The sequence below is a fragment of the Colossoma macropomum genome, unplaced genomic scaffold, assembly GCF_904425465.1.
Source record: "Colossoma macropomum unplaced genomic scaffold, Colossoma_macropomum, whole genome shotgun sequence".
Lineage (NCBI taxonomy): Eukaryota > Metazoa > Chordata > Actinopteri > Characiformes > Serrasalmidae > Colossoma > Colossoma macropomum.
The window spans coordinates 17,989,787-18,006,688 of record NW_023494785.1 but is presented as its reverse complement, the minus strand read 5'-3'; the positions used below and the strand labels follow the sequence as shown (position 1 = coordinate 18,006,688).

Sequence of the window (16,902 nt, the reverse complement as noted above, 5' to 3'; positions counted from 1 at the left end):
AGGCTATTCTGCTTAACTGTATCAGATTAAATAGTTGGGGCTCTGTGTTGAGCTGCTAGTGAGCAATGATGAGTGAATGGGGTGGGCTGTAAAATCAATTCACACCTCTCCACAAAAACAGCTGTGCTGAGATAAAACAGACAGCACAACTGATGCTTTCTTGATATCAAATAATCATGTACAACTGCCACAATAAAAAATGCATTTAAATATGATAAAAACACTTTGGTGATTATTAACTTGCTTGTTCACCTACAAAGATGAAAATGTACTTTGCTTCCAATTTTGTAAATCATATACACTTCCTTCAAAATACTGTATTCCATCAACCTTAAATGAAATGAAAGAAATGCATAGTTCAAATGATAGACCTCCAAACTAGGAAGAAATTGTATTCATTTTATGGCTACTGTGAGAAAAGGTTAAATCATAGGGTGTGTCTCAAATCCTAGTGAGCTCTCTAAGTAGCCGCTGTCTACATAGGCAGCTGTCTAAGTAGGCAGCATTCCAACCGTCATCTATCCTTATAAGGCTGATAAATGAGACGCTCTTGTTAGACAGCAGTGACGTCGCCGCTTGTTCCCGCCCACTGCACGAGACCGGCGTTTACTTACCTCAGCCATCAGAATCACATTTAGCCAACATGGATCCTGCTCTGGCAGTTTATATAGCGATTTTAATTGTATTTGCTCTGAATGAAACAGCAAAATAGACAATAGTTGTGGTCAAACGCGGAAAGTATAGGCTATTTGTGCACCTTTATGACTAGAAAACAGATAAATACCCCAGAAAATCAGAATAACTTACATTTGAAGATGACGTTGCTGCTTGGTGAAGCGCTTCTGCCCGCCATCTTCAAACAAAAGTTGTGCCGCGCTGCATCACGGGATTGCCTCAGCGGCTGAGGAAACATCCGATGCTCTCTTGATATTGGGCCAAAATGAGGTACCTCAGTAGGCAGCATATTTGAGATATCTAAGAATTGGGACAGCCTTCTTGTCGGGAGCGCGCATATTGTGATGTAAAATGCTGTCTATGAGAGGTCACTAGGTTTTGAGACACACCTGTGTTGGAGTCCAACACAGAAACTGTGAGCTGCACTGGAAGTCCACCTATAGTTAGACAGTATCATTACTGTCTAACATTTATGAGTTCTATAAAGGTTTTCTGTAGAAAAACAAATGCATGAAATGTTTCACATTGTTGCATCACGCAGAACACGTTTAATTTTTTTATATGATTAAATAACACACACTCGAGTTTTTCTTCTAAACTGTTGAATACATTGCAGAGCTGTCTCTTCCCTTTGCAATTCTGACATGCTGCATATTCAAAGCTCTCAACGAGATAAGAAAAAGACAAAAGTCTGTTCCACTACAGCTTGAATTCACATTTAGAGAAATATATACAATTAAATAGGATTTAGTATAAGAAAGAAAACGTTTAGGATGCAAACAGCTGACCATGAACAGTTGATGAAAGCTCTTTTGAGCTGCGGGATTATAGCCTTTTGCAGTAACCAATAGCCAAAAACAACACATAATTGGCCAAAGCTTCAATGCAGGCTCCTAGCCTGTCATCAGTTTGTGTCCATGCATCCAAACAAAGCTTTTTCTTCTTTGAAGACCATTTTTGTGTCAGACATTATCTATGTCAAGCCTTCACTGTCATCACTGGAGAACGCCTTGTTTTTTTCCTGTTCTGAAATGTCACATACTCGTTGCCAGGTTTCCATTTTTCCACCTTAAATGAGCTCAAAAGCTAAAATGACAGAGCCATTATTACAGGCATCAGACTTGAGACAACAATGAATCATTTCAAAATCATGAACAAAATGCATTTAGATGACATTAACAAAACTCCAATTAACACTTTTTATACTATCAAAGAGAATTTGTCAAAGGACTAATTGATCGTTTTTAGGCCTCAAGACACAGCAAAACTCCAATTTTGGCACCAAAACATAGAGGATAGGATCTTGTCTTATTAGGCTGATATGCCTTATTGCACCCGACACCGCAGTATAAAGATTAGATCTAAAGCATCGATCAGGAATTGAGGGAACAGAATAATGGCTGCCTGAAACAATCTCTAGGCTTGTTCAAATACACTGCTAAAAATATATTAATTATGTATTTTAGTGTATGTGACCTTGCAGCATTATTGTTGTTTGAAAGCTTCTGTTGTTGTTGCCTGGCAGCTGCAGTGACTCCTGACTGGGGCTTTAAAAGGTCTTCTGCTGGCACCACATTGATCCCATTCCCTGTCATGTAGGCAGTGTTGTTGAAAGTGCCTGGGTGGCCTTGATAACTTTGATGCTGACTGGGGTTCACTGCAACAGACTGCAGTGCTGGGCCCTGGCTCCAGATCAAAGCTGCAGGTGCAATGCTCAGCACGGTCCACGCAGACGGCGTGGGAGTCTAAATGGACCCCATCACGTCTTTTTCAAGCAGGCAAAAATGCTACACTCTGGCATCCATCAAAGACTTTTGTTAGGATATTCAGATTTTAATTAATTATATTTCTTTTGCATCAGTGTATGTGTACCATAGCAGTACAAATGTCTTCAGCAGATTATGCCGTAATTAGTCTCTTCAGTATTTAGGGAATCAATCTTGGCCGCAAATCAAAGAGAATAAATCATTCCATCCAGGGATGAGCATTACAAAAAATAATTATATAATAATAATAATAAAAAAATCAATCAAAAAGTGTTTTCTTTTATATAACTTCCGAAACTACACAGTACATTTTTCTTCCCTTGAAAATGCAGTTGACACTTGAGTTACTCAGTAAATTAGTTTCAATAGAGGACACATAGAGCTCCATGACACACTGCAGCACAAACAGTCTTTGAAGTCATCTTCAAATGCTCATTCTTCCCAGCTCTCTGTTTCATACTAGGACTATAACCTAACAAGGTGCCTCTCCCAGTTAGAGGTGGAAGATAAACAGCGTAAGCAGAGCAAGAGAGCATTTTTTGAGTTAGGCATGAGCGTGTCATGACCCACAGCCATTTTCTAAATTTAATCTCTTACGAAGAATAGCGCCATGTGAGTCATTATGCAAATAATAAGAGGCAGTGACTCCAGGTCATGAATCAAATGGCTTCAGTTAAACTCGCTCTACTGACAAACAAAGAATTGGATTTACAAGTGTCACAAACACGAACACCAGCAAAGAGCTGATGGAAATGACACTATGCGTTTCTTCCACAACATAAAGGCAAGGGTATAAGCAATACAAGATTAAACAAGCCTGCTCTTCCTGATAAAGGGTAAATCATATCGAGGGGAAAACATGCATATCTCTGACTGAAAGTTTTGGAAGAGGGCCTCACGATTAATCTCGATTACTTGATTTCAAAAAATTCATTAAAATTATGATTAACCTTCTCGACGAATCAGCAGTGATTAGTTGGCAGTCTGCATGATAAACATACATGTTGCCAAAATAATCAGCAGAATACTTGATGAGCTAATATAATTTGGCTCTGTTTCTAAGCTATATTACAGCCTTAAATGTGTTAATGTGCTCCCAATATAACAGGAGATAACAGCTTTGAACTGCAATCCAGATGGGGACACTGAGCACACCAACTCATCAATCGTAAGGTCATTCATAGAGCTTATGCAAGTATCTCCAAGTCACATCTGTAATATCGCTTCTCCTGGATCATTTCTTCACATGTTCTGGGAATGTCCTGAAATCGTAAAGTTTTGGAATCATGTACATTTTGATTTGGATCTAATCTAAATAAACTACAAATGTAAAAAATGTTTACATTAGATTAAATCTTGGTTTAAAGTTAATACAAATTAAAATGTTATTTGGTTGTTTTTTAGAAGTGTAACTAATGTTCAGTAAAATTCAATGCACTTCCATGCATTGGCTTTTATCAGTCCAACTGGAAAGAAAGTTTTATTTATGAAGCTAAAAACTAGTGAGTCACCAGAAATGGACAGAAGCAGCGCATCTAAAGAGAGAAAGATAATCTGCCTTCATGTCATGCAGAAACAGTGGTTTATAGTTAGCCTTTTTCATGCCAGTCCAAAGGTCCTTACAGGTAAAATCTCTGGTGATATCTCAGCAGTACTCAGAGGTAAAACTGTTGAAATGTTCCTATCTGTCTGTATTAGAGCTCTAATTTGAGATGAAAAGGATGGTTTTAATCGCCTGGTGTAGTGCAAATGCTTTTCCTATTGTTCTGGGTTGCTAGCTAGCATGCTCTCCACTGAATTTATTTCCTAGAATTACGACAGTGTGCAGGTTAGTCTGCACCGCATTGAGAGTAATGCAGCTAAGCTTAAAAGAAGCTTTGGTATAAAGCATTTTTGTTTTTTGGGTGGCTTTCAGAATCTAAGCAAATTCATATAGAAAATTAATGTAAAAATTCACACAGAATCTACGACATGGTCACCCCTACACTCACTGACAAGAGTTGTCTAACTCTGTTAAAACAATGTGGTTAAAAATACAATCTTTACTCTGGTGTTGACAATGAGATTAAACAACGTTTTTTAATTAAGCATTAAAGTGAAACGTATCAGGCTTTCCGTATTGTTATAGAATATTCAAATATTTTAGATAATATTTGATGGAATATTTGAAAGTGAAAATATATGACAGCGGCAGTCCCAGTAGTTTTACCACTGCTAAGAATTCTACAGAATTTTATTACACTCAGGATCCGTATGCAGTCATTTTGGATGTTTAATCTGCTATAAAATGTTAATATGACAAAATCAAAACTTTTGATACCAAAAAATAATCTGTAGTAATAACACCAGTTAGAATACTAAGGAATGGTAAAAGGAATCACAGCTACTGGAGTGCAACAGCCACTACTGCTGAGCTTGCAGATGCTTTTAGAGGGGTTAAGATGATTCTCTTGGCACTGTGAGGGAGGCTTAGGAGAAACTCTTGATGTGATCTGTGTCGTCTAATGCCTTCAGATCCCACTGCACACTACTCAGATACTTTGAAGCAAGGGGTCTACAGAAACTGCAGTCCACCCACAGTTAAACAGTACCATCATTATGTGTCTAACCATTAAGGCTTTTATAAAGCTTCTAGGTAAAAAAAAAAAAATAAAATTGTATAGAATGATTAATATTTAACATGCATTTCAGAGGTGGCAGTGAAGTCATTTGGAGGGAAAATAGGGTGAGCATAGAAGGGAGCCTATTTGACTGTGTAAATGCAGGACTTAACAAAAGATGGGAGTGGATTTCCTCTGAGGATCAGGCTAATAATCCCCTTCACTTCTGTATCCTTATCTTGTAGAGACATGAGAAAGCATGAGAGCGAGCTATACGCAGCCTCCTCTCCGTCCGTTCTTTTTATCAGCTAGAGAAATGCGACTAAGACAGGAACTATAATGGCATGAGAAACAAAGGAATATAGACGCTGTAAGAACAAAGTGAGGACAAATTACCTGTGAAATAAAATATCATGTCAGATTAAGAACATACCCAAAAAGCGGAAAGTCCTGCGCACCAGAGGATTGAGGTAACAGCAGTCTCCGGTCACAATGGTCTTTTTTCTAGTGTCAAGATCTTTTGATGTGTACTGCATCAGGAACAGCACTGCTTCTGTCACTGTTATCTGAAACAATATGAAATCACAGAGAGAAAAAGAGGTTGAGAATTAGTAACTCATACCATCTTAATGGCTACAGATATAAGTGGATATTTCACAGTCTCAAGTGAGCAGTAATTGCCTGACATAACAGAAAAGTCATAATACAAAAGGGGCCAGTCACTGAAACAAGCTCCATCTGTAAACCACCTGCTGAATGCACTGCACCATATAGAGGGAGATTAACTTGGCTTAGGCAGTCAGTTTACATTACTGAGGCACTGAGGGAAGACACACAGATGTCCACTGTTCATAGGTAAACCAGGAGATAGTAGTGAACGGTATGGCCAAAAACTCCAATAGACCATCCATTCCTTTATGTCCAATAAAACTGACTACCTCAGACTGTTTTGCACTGTTTATATGTTGCATTATCTGCGCATACAGGTATAAGCGTTATGAAAAAACTTAGAACTTAGGAAGAATTTAATAGCGAATGAACCAGATATACAGTATACCACCCACTGCTACCTGGAAATGAGTGAAAGCCTGAGGCTTGAGTCTTACTCACACAGTTTTAAATACAACATTCTCTCTCTTTCTTTTATCTGCAGGGGTTTGAGGGCACTAACAGGTGGGATGTTAGACAATAGGTACAGTGGTCCAGCAAACCAGAGATGGGAGCAGTCACCAGTGTGTGAAATGCTATAATTGAAAAAAGTGTCTGCCGTTGCCAATGGAGACCAGAAAAAGAAAGAGAGCATAAAATGGGAGAGGTGTTTCAATTAGCCTCTCCCAGCATTGCAGGAATCCATGGATAGCTGCCTCATAGCTAAACCTTTTTAGGGTTTGGCCTAAAAACTCATCTACTTTGGAATTTGCAAATGACCACTAAGAAAATGACTTGCTTCTTTGCGCTGATGTCTACGAAGCATACAAAAACCATTCATTATAATTGTAGCTTGCTTCATGCACATTTTCTTTGTGCATCATTAGTGAAAGGCCACTTAAGTGTAGTGGTCATCAAACCCTTGTGCCCTACTCTTATAATTCTTGTAATAATGTAATACAATGATTTCTCAAGTTCATAGCCGTGATTGCACTACTCATTTGGGGCTTAATTAGGAAATACACTAATGTATCAAACCATCCTCTAATGTCTAAAGGTCCTCCATAATTGGCATGACATCCAATAATGGTGACATTTATTAAATCACAAAATAATGCTAATGTTTTTAAACCATGTTCAATGTCCTTTTAACCATATGTTACAAAACCAATTACAGTGACCTATGAACATACAGTGTCTTGTGATACTCAAAGATTCAATCTTTTTTGGATTACAAATGATACTTACATATCCTTTTCCAATTATTTTTTTTGTCTGTAGATAATTTGAAGAAAATGAAAAACTGAAAAATGCTGCTTGCATAAGCATTAAAACTCCTTTGCTCTGGACGCTTCAAGCTTACACAGACGAAAAAAGAATCCCTAGCAAGGGCACAACTGTCTCTTAATTAGACATAATGAGTTCTTACTTGTAAAATATTAAATTATCACAATTTTAAACTCAGCATCCAAGTAAGATTTACAATTATAAATTTCCAACAATCGCTTCAAAGGAGCCACAGAGTAAAACTGCCTTGGTCCACGATATGAAAAGCTACATAAAACTGGTCTGTATGGAAAAGCATCAAGGTGTTACTGAAACAATCCAATAAAAACATGTCTGAAGTTCGTCAGAAAGCACAAAGAGTGACCACACAACAATTTGGGAAAATGTTTTGTGGTCAGATAAGAACATGATAAAACTATTTGGCCTCAACATAAAGTACTATGTGTGATGGAAACCTAACACTGACCAGATTTCATTCTTACATTGAAGTGTGGTGGAAGCAAAAACAAAAAAGGAGAATGCCCCATAGTGGTCCAGTCAATTCCATTGTGGCTATTCTAAAATTATTTTATAATAATAATTGAGCAAACAAATAATTTATTTTGGCTTTGGAAATTTCCAATAAAAATACTTGATTGCAAAAAACATGTTTGTAATCATGTAATCTTTTGTAAAAGATGCTAACTTTTGAGGAAGGTGAACACTTCTGCAAGGTACTGGTGCATTGAAGGTATAAGACAGATTGTGGAGCCACGGAAAGAGTCCCCCTGCTTGTTAACTTTTGAGCTTTGCTGGTCCCAGGGCAGTAGACCCTGTCTCCTCTCTTGCCTTGCTCAGTAGTGCTTTGGTCTGCTTCTGACACACAAGGAACCCACAGGAGCAGCTCTGGGGCACTCCAGCACTGCCAGTGTGATTTATGAGAGCCTGTAGGCCATCCTTACATGGATGAGCTCTTAGAGAAACCTCCACATACACACGGATTCATACACGTGAAAAAAAAGCACAAGACTTTATCTGTTCCCCCCAAAATCCCTGCCCCCAACATCTTCATCACACGTCAGAATCTGGGTTACGTGAATCCAGAGGAAAAAAAGAGAAGCTACTTAGCATCTTTAGTTGAACTCTGTACACTCTGCATTTCATGCTGTTGGTGTAACTGTGGTGGCGGAATCATGTGTGTGATACACAACATGTGCATGCTATTCCAAAAAGAAAATTCTTTTTCTGAAAGGATTGTCACTATGTATGTATTAAACTTGTGTTTAAAAAATGATTTGAACTGGTAGTGATAGTTTGCAATCTGCATAATAAAATGTATATTTAAAATCCTCCCATCGGTCTTCAGAGTAATTTATTACTTATATCCATTTCTATGCATTTTTGCTCCATATTTTTTTCTAGATAGTGTTTCTGCTACCATGCAGTTTGGAATGTCATACAATAATTGACTTATACACTGAAATGTTGCAAACTAGACAACACAGTGTAACCTAATGGTTCATTCTCAATTTAAAGTATTCTGGGAACAGCAATTTATGACATAAAAATTAAACAGTAATGATCTAGTTATAGTAGTTTCTTGGCACAAAATAACAAAGAATAGCTGTCTACTCAGCGAGATTTGGTCACTGCTTTTCAAATATGAGGCATTCGTGAGGAAGTTCATCTATGGTCCATTTATTGAAAATTACAGATTTTTTTACAGCTTACTACAAATTTATTATTATGTGAAACATAATATCAGCAACACTTTATACATGTATCTGCAACAAACTTAGTTTTATATTGTTAAAAACATTTACATTTTTTGAAAGGTGATGTATTTTTTAAGTCTCCGTTGTTTATTCTCTTCAAATGAAATATTTTAGAATGTATTTATGGTTTGCTACTGTTCAGTTATTTTATTGTTTTATGCTTTTGAAAACTGTTCACTCAATTAATCATTAGGTTACTTGACTATTTATATAATTGATAGTGACAATGCTCATGAAAGCATAACATGTATGTGACAGAATCTCTTGATAACACTCCTTTTCCCTACTGTTGGAGAGCAAAACATTCATGGCATTGTTGTCACTGTCTTCTACATTCAAAAGCCACAAATGTAACATGTAAATCATTGCAATTAAATGGTTACTTTGCACACTAGTGCTGGGCAGTATCATTAAAATTTGATATCACAATATATCAGAGGATATTTAACTTCACATTAATAAAATGAATGAACCCATGAGTGCATGAGTGCTGCTATGTGCTAAAAATATCCTACAAACTTGCCACAGCTTGGCCTGTTACACCAAAGGGAAGCTGCTGTACATTGTTTTAACTACTACCAGAAACAAACTATATTTCCAAGAAGAAACTCATATTTTTTAGTTTCAATGGATCTGAACTGTTTTTCAGAACAATATAAAACGTCCAGTGAATGACATACATTAAAGTTAACTATCAGTTCCTGGAGTGCAAAAAATACAACGATACAACAAAAAACAAACTGCATGGCAACAGAGATGCTTCATTTTTTGGTCATTATATCATGGTCATAATGCATATACCATGAATATGTTGCTTGTTATCTATTAATAATATCCCTGAAAATATCACTAAAACTGAAAAGCAATATCATGGGGTGTCAATGTAGAACTACACTAAGAATACCAGTAATATACAGGCCAACACTACTGCACATTGTGTTCTATGTTGTAGACTATGTTGTAGTCATGCTGGAGTGAGCAGCATATTAGCATATGTTTTCTATGATGTAGATTAACTGTTCAGTCTGTGTTTAGGTCTTTTATTGATACTTTTTTAGTATAACACAGCATGGAAATATGCAGTAACGCTTTGCACCAATTTTGTTTAAACGTCCATGTAACTGTAACAACCAGCATTTTAACACTGTCATGGAAAAATTTAAAACAGGGACACAATGCACACAAAATAAATAGTGACTTATATAACTATATGCATTTCATATACAATGTTTCAATCCACCAAAATATCCACATGCACACATCAGAAACACCTGAGATTTGTCAGGGTTCACCCAGCATGAACATTAGGACAAGAAGTGGAGATCTGAAAGCTCATTTGCATATTGCAGCCATCTGCTACTTGCATATGATTGATATGGATACTGTTATTGCAGTAGCCAATGCTGTGATAATGCTAAACTAATGATATACTGCGCAACACAATCCTCAGTCTTTAAACAGTATAAAGGAGAACAAGTCCGCACAGATGGAAGTGACACCATACCAGCACATAAACAAAGAGCTAATCTGCATGAGAACAAACCGAGGCTAAGCCCTCAGTTCTAAGCTCTGAGAGTGAGGCTCCACTATCTCCCCTGATGGCAGCCTCTACTAAAGCGCTGCACAGCCTTAGCAGCCTGTCACCTTCGCTGCAATCACATGCCATGATGAGGCTTGAGGAGCACAGAGCGGGAAGCATCTCTGCCAAAGCCTATGCTCTCACGCCTGGAGAACGCAGCACATTTCAGAGACTCTTCTGTGCTTGCTGCAGGGGACCGGCTCTGCTGGGACAGCCACTTTTGCTGCTGCTGTAGCTGCATTTGGGTCCTAGTTAGTGTTCAACCTAATCTGCACTTAATAAGACTAAGGATTCTTGCCTTGGATGTACAGTCTTTGGAAAAACCTTTAATTAGTAAAGAATTTTTGCGTCATTGTGTCAAAGTTCTTTAAACTTAAAAAAAAAAGGTTTTCATATCACAGATCTCACTTACAGAATGTGCAGAGCCAAAAAGCGCTTCTGTCATGGGGGGGTCATAGTACTATGTTTGTGATGAGCTGAGGGCCAAAAACACAAAACAATATACAAGTAAAGGAGTAGTTTTAAAAATATATATTGTACGAGTACACTATATTTTGTTACCTCACTCTTACTGGGTGAGTGGTAGGGATGTGCATGTGTACACAGTTAACTGCTTGGGGCGCCTGTATTATAATAGTGAAATCACTTTTCTGGTATTTATTATGTTTCTTCATTGAAAGACTGAGAAAATATATAGAAAACATAAAATGTGAACTGCCAATTTTGTGTTTTCATAGCTTGCATGTGCAACGAAGCATGTATATTACACTTTTCTTCAATGAATCACAAGCGCCTGAGCACACTGCCAAGGTTGCATTGTTAAAGACATCACTGAGAAGGCAGAGGTAGTGGTGTAGCCTAAGCTGTGGTTTTAGCTCATTAACTCATTTGAAGAGACAGCCTCCGTTACTAATCCGACACAAAAAACCCTATTGATTCCTTTCTGCAATTTTTGAATAGCAAAATGTTTTCAAATGTAATCCTCAGCATTCTTGTCATTTGTTATTCAACACAAATGCTGCTACCTAATAAGTTGTTGTTGCCCAAAGTCCATTTTTATGGCTTTGCTTATTTGGTCATGGTTACAATTACTCGAATATCAAAATTACAACCCTGTTTCCAACAAAGTTTGGATGCTCTGCAAAATGTAAATAAAAATAGAATGCAATGATGTGCAAATCATTTAAACCCTATATTTACTTGAAAATAGTACAAAGACAACATATCAAATGTTGAAACTGAGAAATCGCATTGTTTTTTGAAAAATGTATACCCATTTCGAATTTGACGCCAGCAACACGTTTCAAAAAATTTGAGATGGGGGCATGTCTACCACTGTGTTGCATCACTACTTCTTCTAACAACACTCTGTAAGGGTTTGGGAGCCGAGGGGACCAACTGCTGTAGTTTTGAAAGCGAATGTTTTCTTATTCTTGTTTGATATAGGATTTCAGCTGCTCAACAGTTCGGGGTCTCCTTTATCATATTTTACGTTTCACAATGTGCCAAATGTTTTCAGTGGGTGACAGGTCTGGACTGCAGGCAGGTCAGTTTAGCCCCTGGACTCTTTTACTACAGCCATGCTGTTGTAATAATCGCAGAATGTAGTTTGGCTCTGTTTTGCTGAAATAAGCAAGATCTTCCCTGAATAAGACATTGTCTGGATGGCAGTATATGTAGCATATGCTCCAAAACTTGTATATATCATTCAGCATAAATGGTGCCTTCACAGATGTGCAAGTCACCCGTGCCACGTGCACTAATGTACATCTATACCATCATGGATGCTGGCTTTTGAACTGTACGCCGATAAGCCGGATGGTCCCTCTTCTCTTTAACCGGGAGGATGAGGTATCCATGATTTCCAAAAACAATTGCAAATTTTGATTCGTCAGACCACAGCACACTTTTCCACTTCGTCTCCACCTTAAATGGGCTCAAGCCCAGACAAGGCAGTGGTGTTTCTGGATCCTGTTTATATGGTTTCTCCATTGCATTTGTGGATGCAGCAATAAACTGTGTTCACAGACAACCGTTTTCAGAAGTGTTCCTGAGCCCATGCAGTGATTTCCACTACAGAATTGTGCCTGTTTTTAATGCAGTGCTGCTTAAAGGCCCAAAAATCATGGCCATCCAATTTTGGATTTCACCCTTGTCCATTATGTACAGAGATTTATACAGATTCTCTGAATCTTTTAAATGATATTATGTATCGTAGATGATCCCCAAGTCCTTTGCTATTTTACGTTGAGAAATGTTACTTGTGAATTGCTGCACTATTTGCTGGCTGTCTTTCACAGAGTGGTGAACCCCTCCCCATCTTTACTTCTGACAGACTCAGCCTTTCTGTGATGCTCTTTTTATACCCAGTCATGTTACTGACTTGCTGTCAATTAACCTAATTAGTTGTGAGATATTCCAGCAGGTGTTTTTTAGCGTTATACAACTGTACCAGTGTTTTGTTGCTCCGTCCCAACTTTTGAAAAATGTGCTGGTGGCATCAAATACAAAATGGGCATATATTTTTCAAAAAACAATTTCAACAGTTTCAGCATTTGATATGTTGTCATTGTACTATTTTCAATTAAATACAAGATGTAATTGATTCGCACATCTTTGCATTCTGTTTTTATTTACATTTTGCAGTGTCCCAACTTTTTTTGAAATTAGGTTGTAGAATGTATGTCCCTAGCGAGGGGGTGGGGTCAGGTCAGGCCAAATTAAACATGCTCATAGGCTAATTTTGGAAACCCTTTCAAACTGCTTTAAAGAACCGTTTTTGCAAGAGTAGATCAATATGTCAGCATAGCTGTGTAGAAATTCTATAAGGGAGAGAGAAAAAAGAGAGAGAGGGAAAGAGCGAGAGAGTGGCAGAGAGGAAGAGGAAGAGAGAGAGAGAGAGAGAGAGAGAGAGAGAGAGAGAGGGAAAGAGAGAAAGAAAGAGGGAGGACAGGATAGAGGGGTGCATTAACATTCTGCTATTATAAACAATGACACAGTGATGCTGACGAATGCTACTGATGCCACAGTCTACATAGCTTTGTATGACACTCACTCTTTCCATTAAGATTGATGCATGTACATCAGACATAGAGGCAGTTCTTCATATGATGTTCAGAAAAATAAAATTAGAAGAAATAAATCATTATTACCTTGCCAATAATATTTGGAACATCAGTATTTTACATTACCTTTTGCTAACAACATTTCTGCTTTCCTGGCCATCTAACACTAGTTATTCTTGTCATGATCCAGGATGCACTTATCCAGCCTTCTGCTGAGTGCACAGTAGAGATCAATTAAGACCGAAGCATTGAGCCGGTGCATGTGAACATCTGTCAGTGTTTCTGTGACCTGAACAGTGGCTGATCTCAGGTGAAAATAGAGACTCCATTCACCAGACCTAATGAAGAGGAAGCAACATGCTGCGTCTCCATTTTCAACCAGCATGCAGCTCCCAACATCACTGTAAAACCTGGAGATTAAGCAGAGTAAGTCCGTCAGGACCACAGACTGAGCTCATCAGTCAGGTATAAGAAAGGTAGCTGCTCTTTTCACTTTGTTCCGTATGAATGAGACGCTTAAAATTTGAGAGGTTACTGAGGTTTTTCATAAGCATAGAGAATGGGGAGGGACACAATCCTTTAAAAATTAAGCCGACTCTTGGCGTCGAGATTCTTGTTGCTCGAGGCAATTTCTCTCTCATTACTTTTTCAGGGGACCACAGGATAATATTTCAGTCGCCCTCAAACCACCACACGAGAGCACTGAAATACTAATCACTGGGAGTAGGATGTTCAAAAAGAGAATGATTTGCATAAGGTCATAAATAAATTAAGACCACTGAAATGGAATGGTCAGGGATTTAAGCACAACCAAGGAATGGGAGGACTCCAGCATAATCACTGAGAATTAAGTTATACAATCTAGTAACCCTTTGAATTTGAACCAAGGCCTTCTCACTACTATAGATGTACTACACTATATATACACTATAGATGGGTCCTGCAAACCACCATGAATCCTAATTCATAGTTTCTTCTTCTTCTCAAAAAGTGTTTAAACTGAGAAATAAAGGTTTATTTTAGAGCAAGCCCAAATAATTTATATAACTGACTAACAGTTTATTACACTGGTATTCAATGAACTATTTAATGTTTGGAAGCTTTGTCTCTCTTAAGTCATAAAATACATTTAATTATCACAAGCCTTTATACATAACACTTTCTGTTAACATATGGAAAATGTTAAAAACAAATAAATTATAGCTGGTTTAGGTGAATGCATCATAAATTCTTTCCAGGCATCCATGTCACCTCGCCTTAGAGCGCAATAACCTTCACCACTTTACATGTGGCTACTGAACCTAAAGACCAAAGATGCCTGAGAAATCACATGTGGCACTTTAAATTATCAGATGATAAGAAAAATGCTTAGTGCAAAATTTGTGATGAGACTGGTTTACCATGGAGGCACAACATGTTTGACAAATCATCTCAAATCTGGATATTATGTACATACATGTTTACTTATACATATAATGATTCTTATCCAAGTACCACCATGCGTCCAATCCACTGTGTCTTCGACTCAGCTCCATCACGCAATCGCTTGCAACAACTACACCCACAGGATCACCGCATTTTAAAAGTAGTTTAGAACACCGTAGAAAGTGAAAGTGTGTGATTTGACTGGACCTCTAAGAGTTTATGCTTGACCTAAAAAAAAAAAACAGTTGTGTGAACTGAAACAATGATTAAAATGGAAGCCTATTTGTCAGCCAATCTGACAAAAAAAATCTTCAGACTAAAAATCTTCAAATATTACTGTTTTAAAGGGTGTTTTTGAGAATAAATGTTATACCAATGAGTAATCGAAGCCTCTAAAATGCCTTTCGGCAAAGCCCTAGTTTTCGCAGTTTTCCTGGTAACCCTCCATACGTTTCAGCTAAGGGTATGGAGAAGTCATTAATATTTATAAAGCATATTGCGCTGCCCACCCTCTCATGTTTTAAAATACATTCAACTCTCTGATTTGTGTTTTTATGCATATGTGACACACATGATGTCACATGTAACACTAGGAGACAACAAGAAAGACAAACAGACATGGGGCAGGGGCAAAATGAATACATAGACTAAATGATTTGAAAGTAAGACTGGAGTGACATTGTGTATGACCCTTAACAAAGAACATAAAAGGGTTCAAGAAAGAAGCTTTCATGCAGGCTTCCAGGTAAGCAGAGACTTGTCGACTGAAGGACCTAAAGAAAAAATGTCCATTCACTTTTCCACACATCTTTTCACAAAAGAACAGCGCTAGCCAATTACAAGACAACATACAGGCAATTTAACTAGACCAGACCTGCACTGGTTAGTGGCAACAAAATAAAGCATATTTCTTAACAAGAAATGTCAGACTGCCCTAGTTTCTTGAAAACTCTCAGAATACACTGATCAATTTGTTTTAAATTTTCATTTTATCTGTTCAGCTAGTTTTGGCAGAGTAAGGAGTACAGCTACAGTAGCCAAACCACAGGGATGTGCATACCTCCCGCATCCATAATTCATGGCATCTTCGGAAGTGATCTCAAACATACAAGGATAGTTTTAAACATCAACCTAAACGCTACCAGTACACAGAGCTAAATATGTCCAAATTCTGTCAAGTTGTGAAGTTTCATATGCACTGTCCAGGGGTAGGGTTCAAAGTGATTATTATGATATATATAAACTGTTATGAGCTGTCATGATTACTGTTTACAACCATGGACCCAGTGGGTTTTTCAAATTATCAGATCATCATCACTGAGTGAACATCACAAGTTTACAAATGCAGAAAGTGCTTGTGAAATGATGTTTATAGCCAACATGCTGAATGCAACATACTGGTATGTTCACTTACTTTTGTTGCTTTGCTATTACAGCATTGATTTTCCTGCAATTCTAATGTTTCTTACTGCTTCTATGGGCTAAATCGGTGATTCTTAGTCCTGGTCCTGGAGTGCCTCTGTCCTGTATATTTTATAGTTTCTTTTGTTTCCAACACATATGATGCATCTAATGAGCTAATTAATAAGTCCTTTCTGAGGCAAAGTGGGTGAACAGTAAAACATGCAGCGCAGTGGTACTCCAGGATCACAATTAAGAATCACTGGGCTAAATAATACACTTGCTCAATGGATTGACTCTGCTATTACTGGAGCAGCTATGGTAGTAAATATTGCTGACATTATCTGCAATGTCAATGTTAGTTACCTCCCTAACTCAGCCCAAAATTAACAAACATTAGGCTTATTTAATTTAAGGTAAACTTCTAACACAGTTGCTTTTGTGATCTGGTATTGCAGGTCTCTGACCAACATGACTTGCAGCCTATAAACAGCCTGAGTGTAACCTCTCCTAAAACTGTTTCTAATGTAGTGAATACAAAGGATGTCCCAAACTTGTTTTTGTCTTTGCCCTTGATCCTGATCCAAGTCTGAATCACTCTATTGCTGATGAAAATGAACCTTGATCCAATATTAGAATTTTTTTTATAGGTAATACAACTGCACTGCACACTTTCCAAATACATTACACTTCAGCATAACG

At 37.7% G+C, this 16,902-nt stretch overlaps 1 protein-coding gene across 5 annotated transcripts in view; it reads right to left on the bottom strand.

Moving 5' to 3' along the window:
• Positions 1-16,902, bottom strand: part of plppr5b (phospholipid phosphatase related 5b) — a 70,808-nt gene that overhangs the window by 20,718 nt on the left and 33,188 nt on the right. For all 5 annotated transcript variants that reach the window (XM_036585621.1, XM_036585645.1, XM_036585653.1 and 2 more), the window contains one exon: positions 5,475-5,607. In XM_036585621.1, coding sequence (XP_036441514.1) covers positions 5,475-5,607 — 133 coding nt within the window. The remainder of the gene's footprint in view (positions 1-5,474; positions 5,608-16,902) is intronic.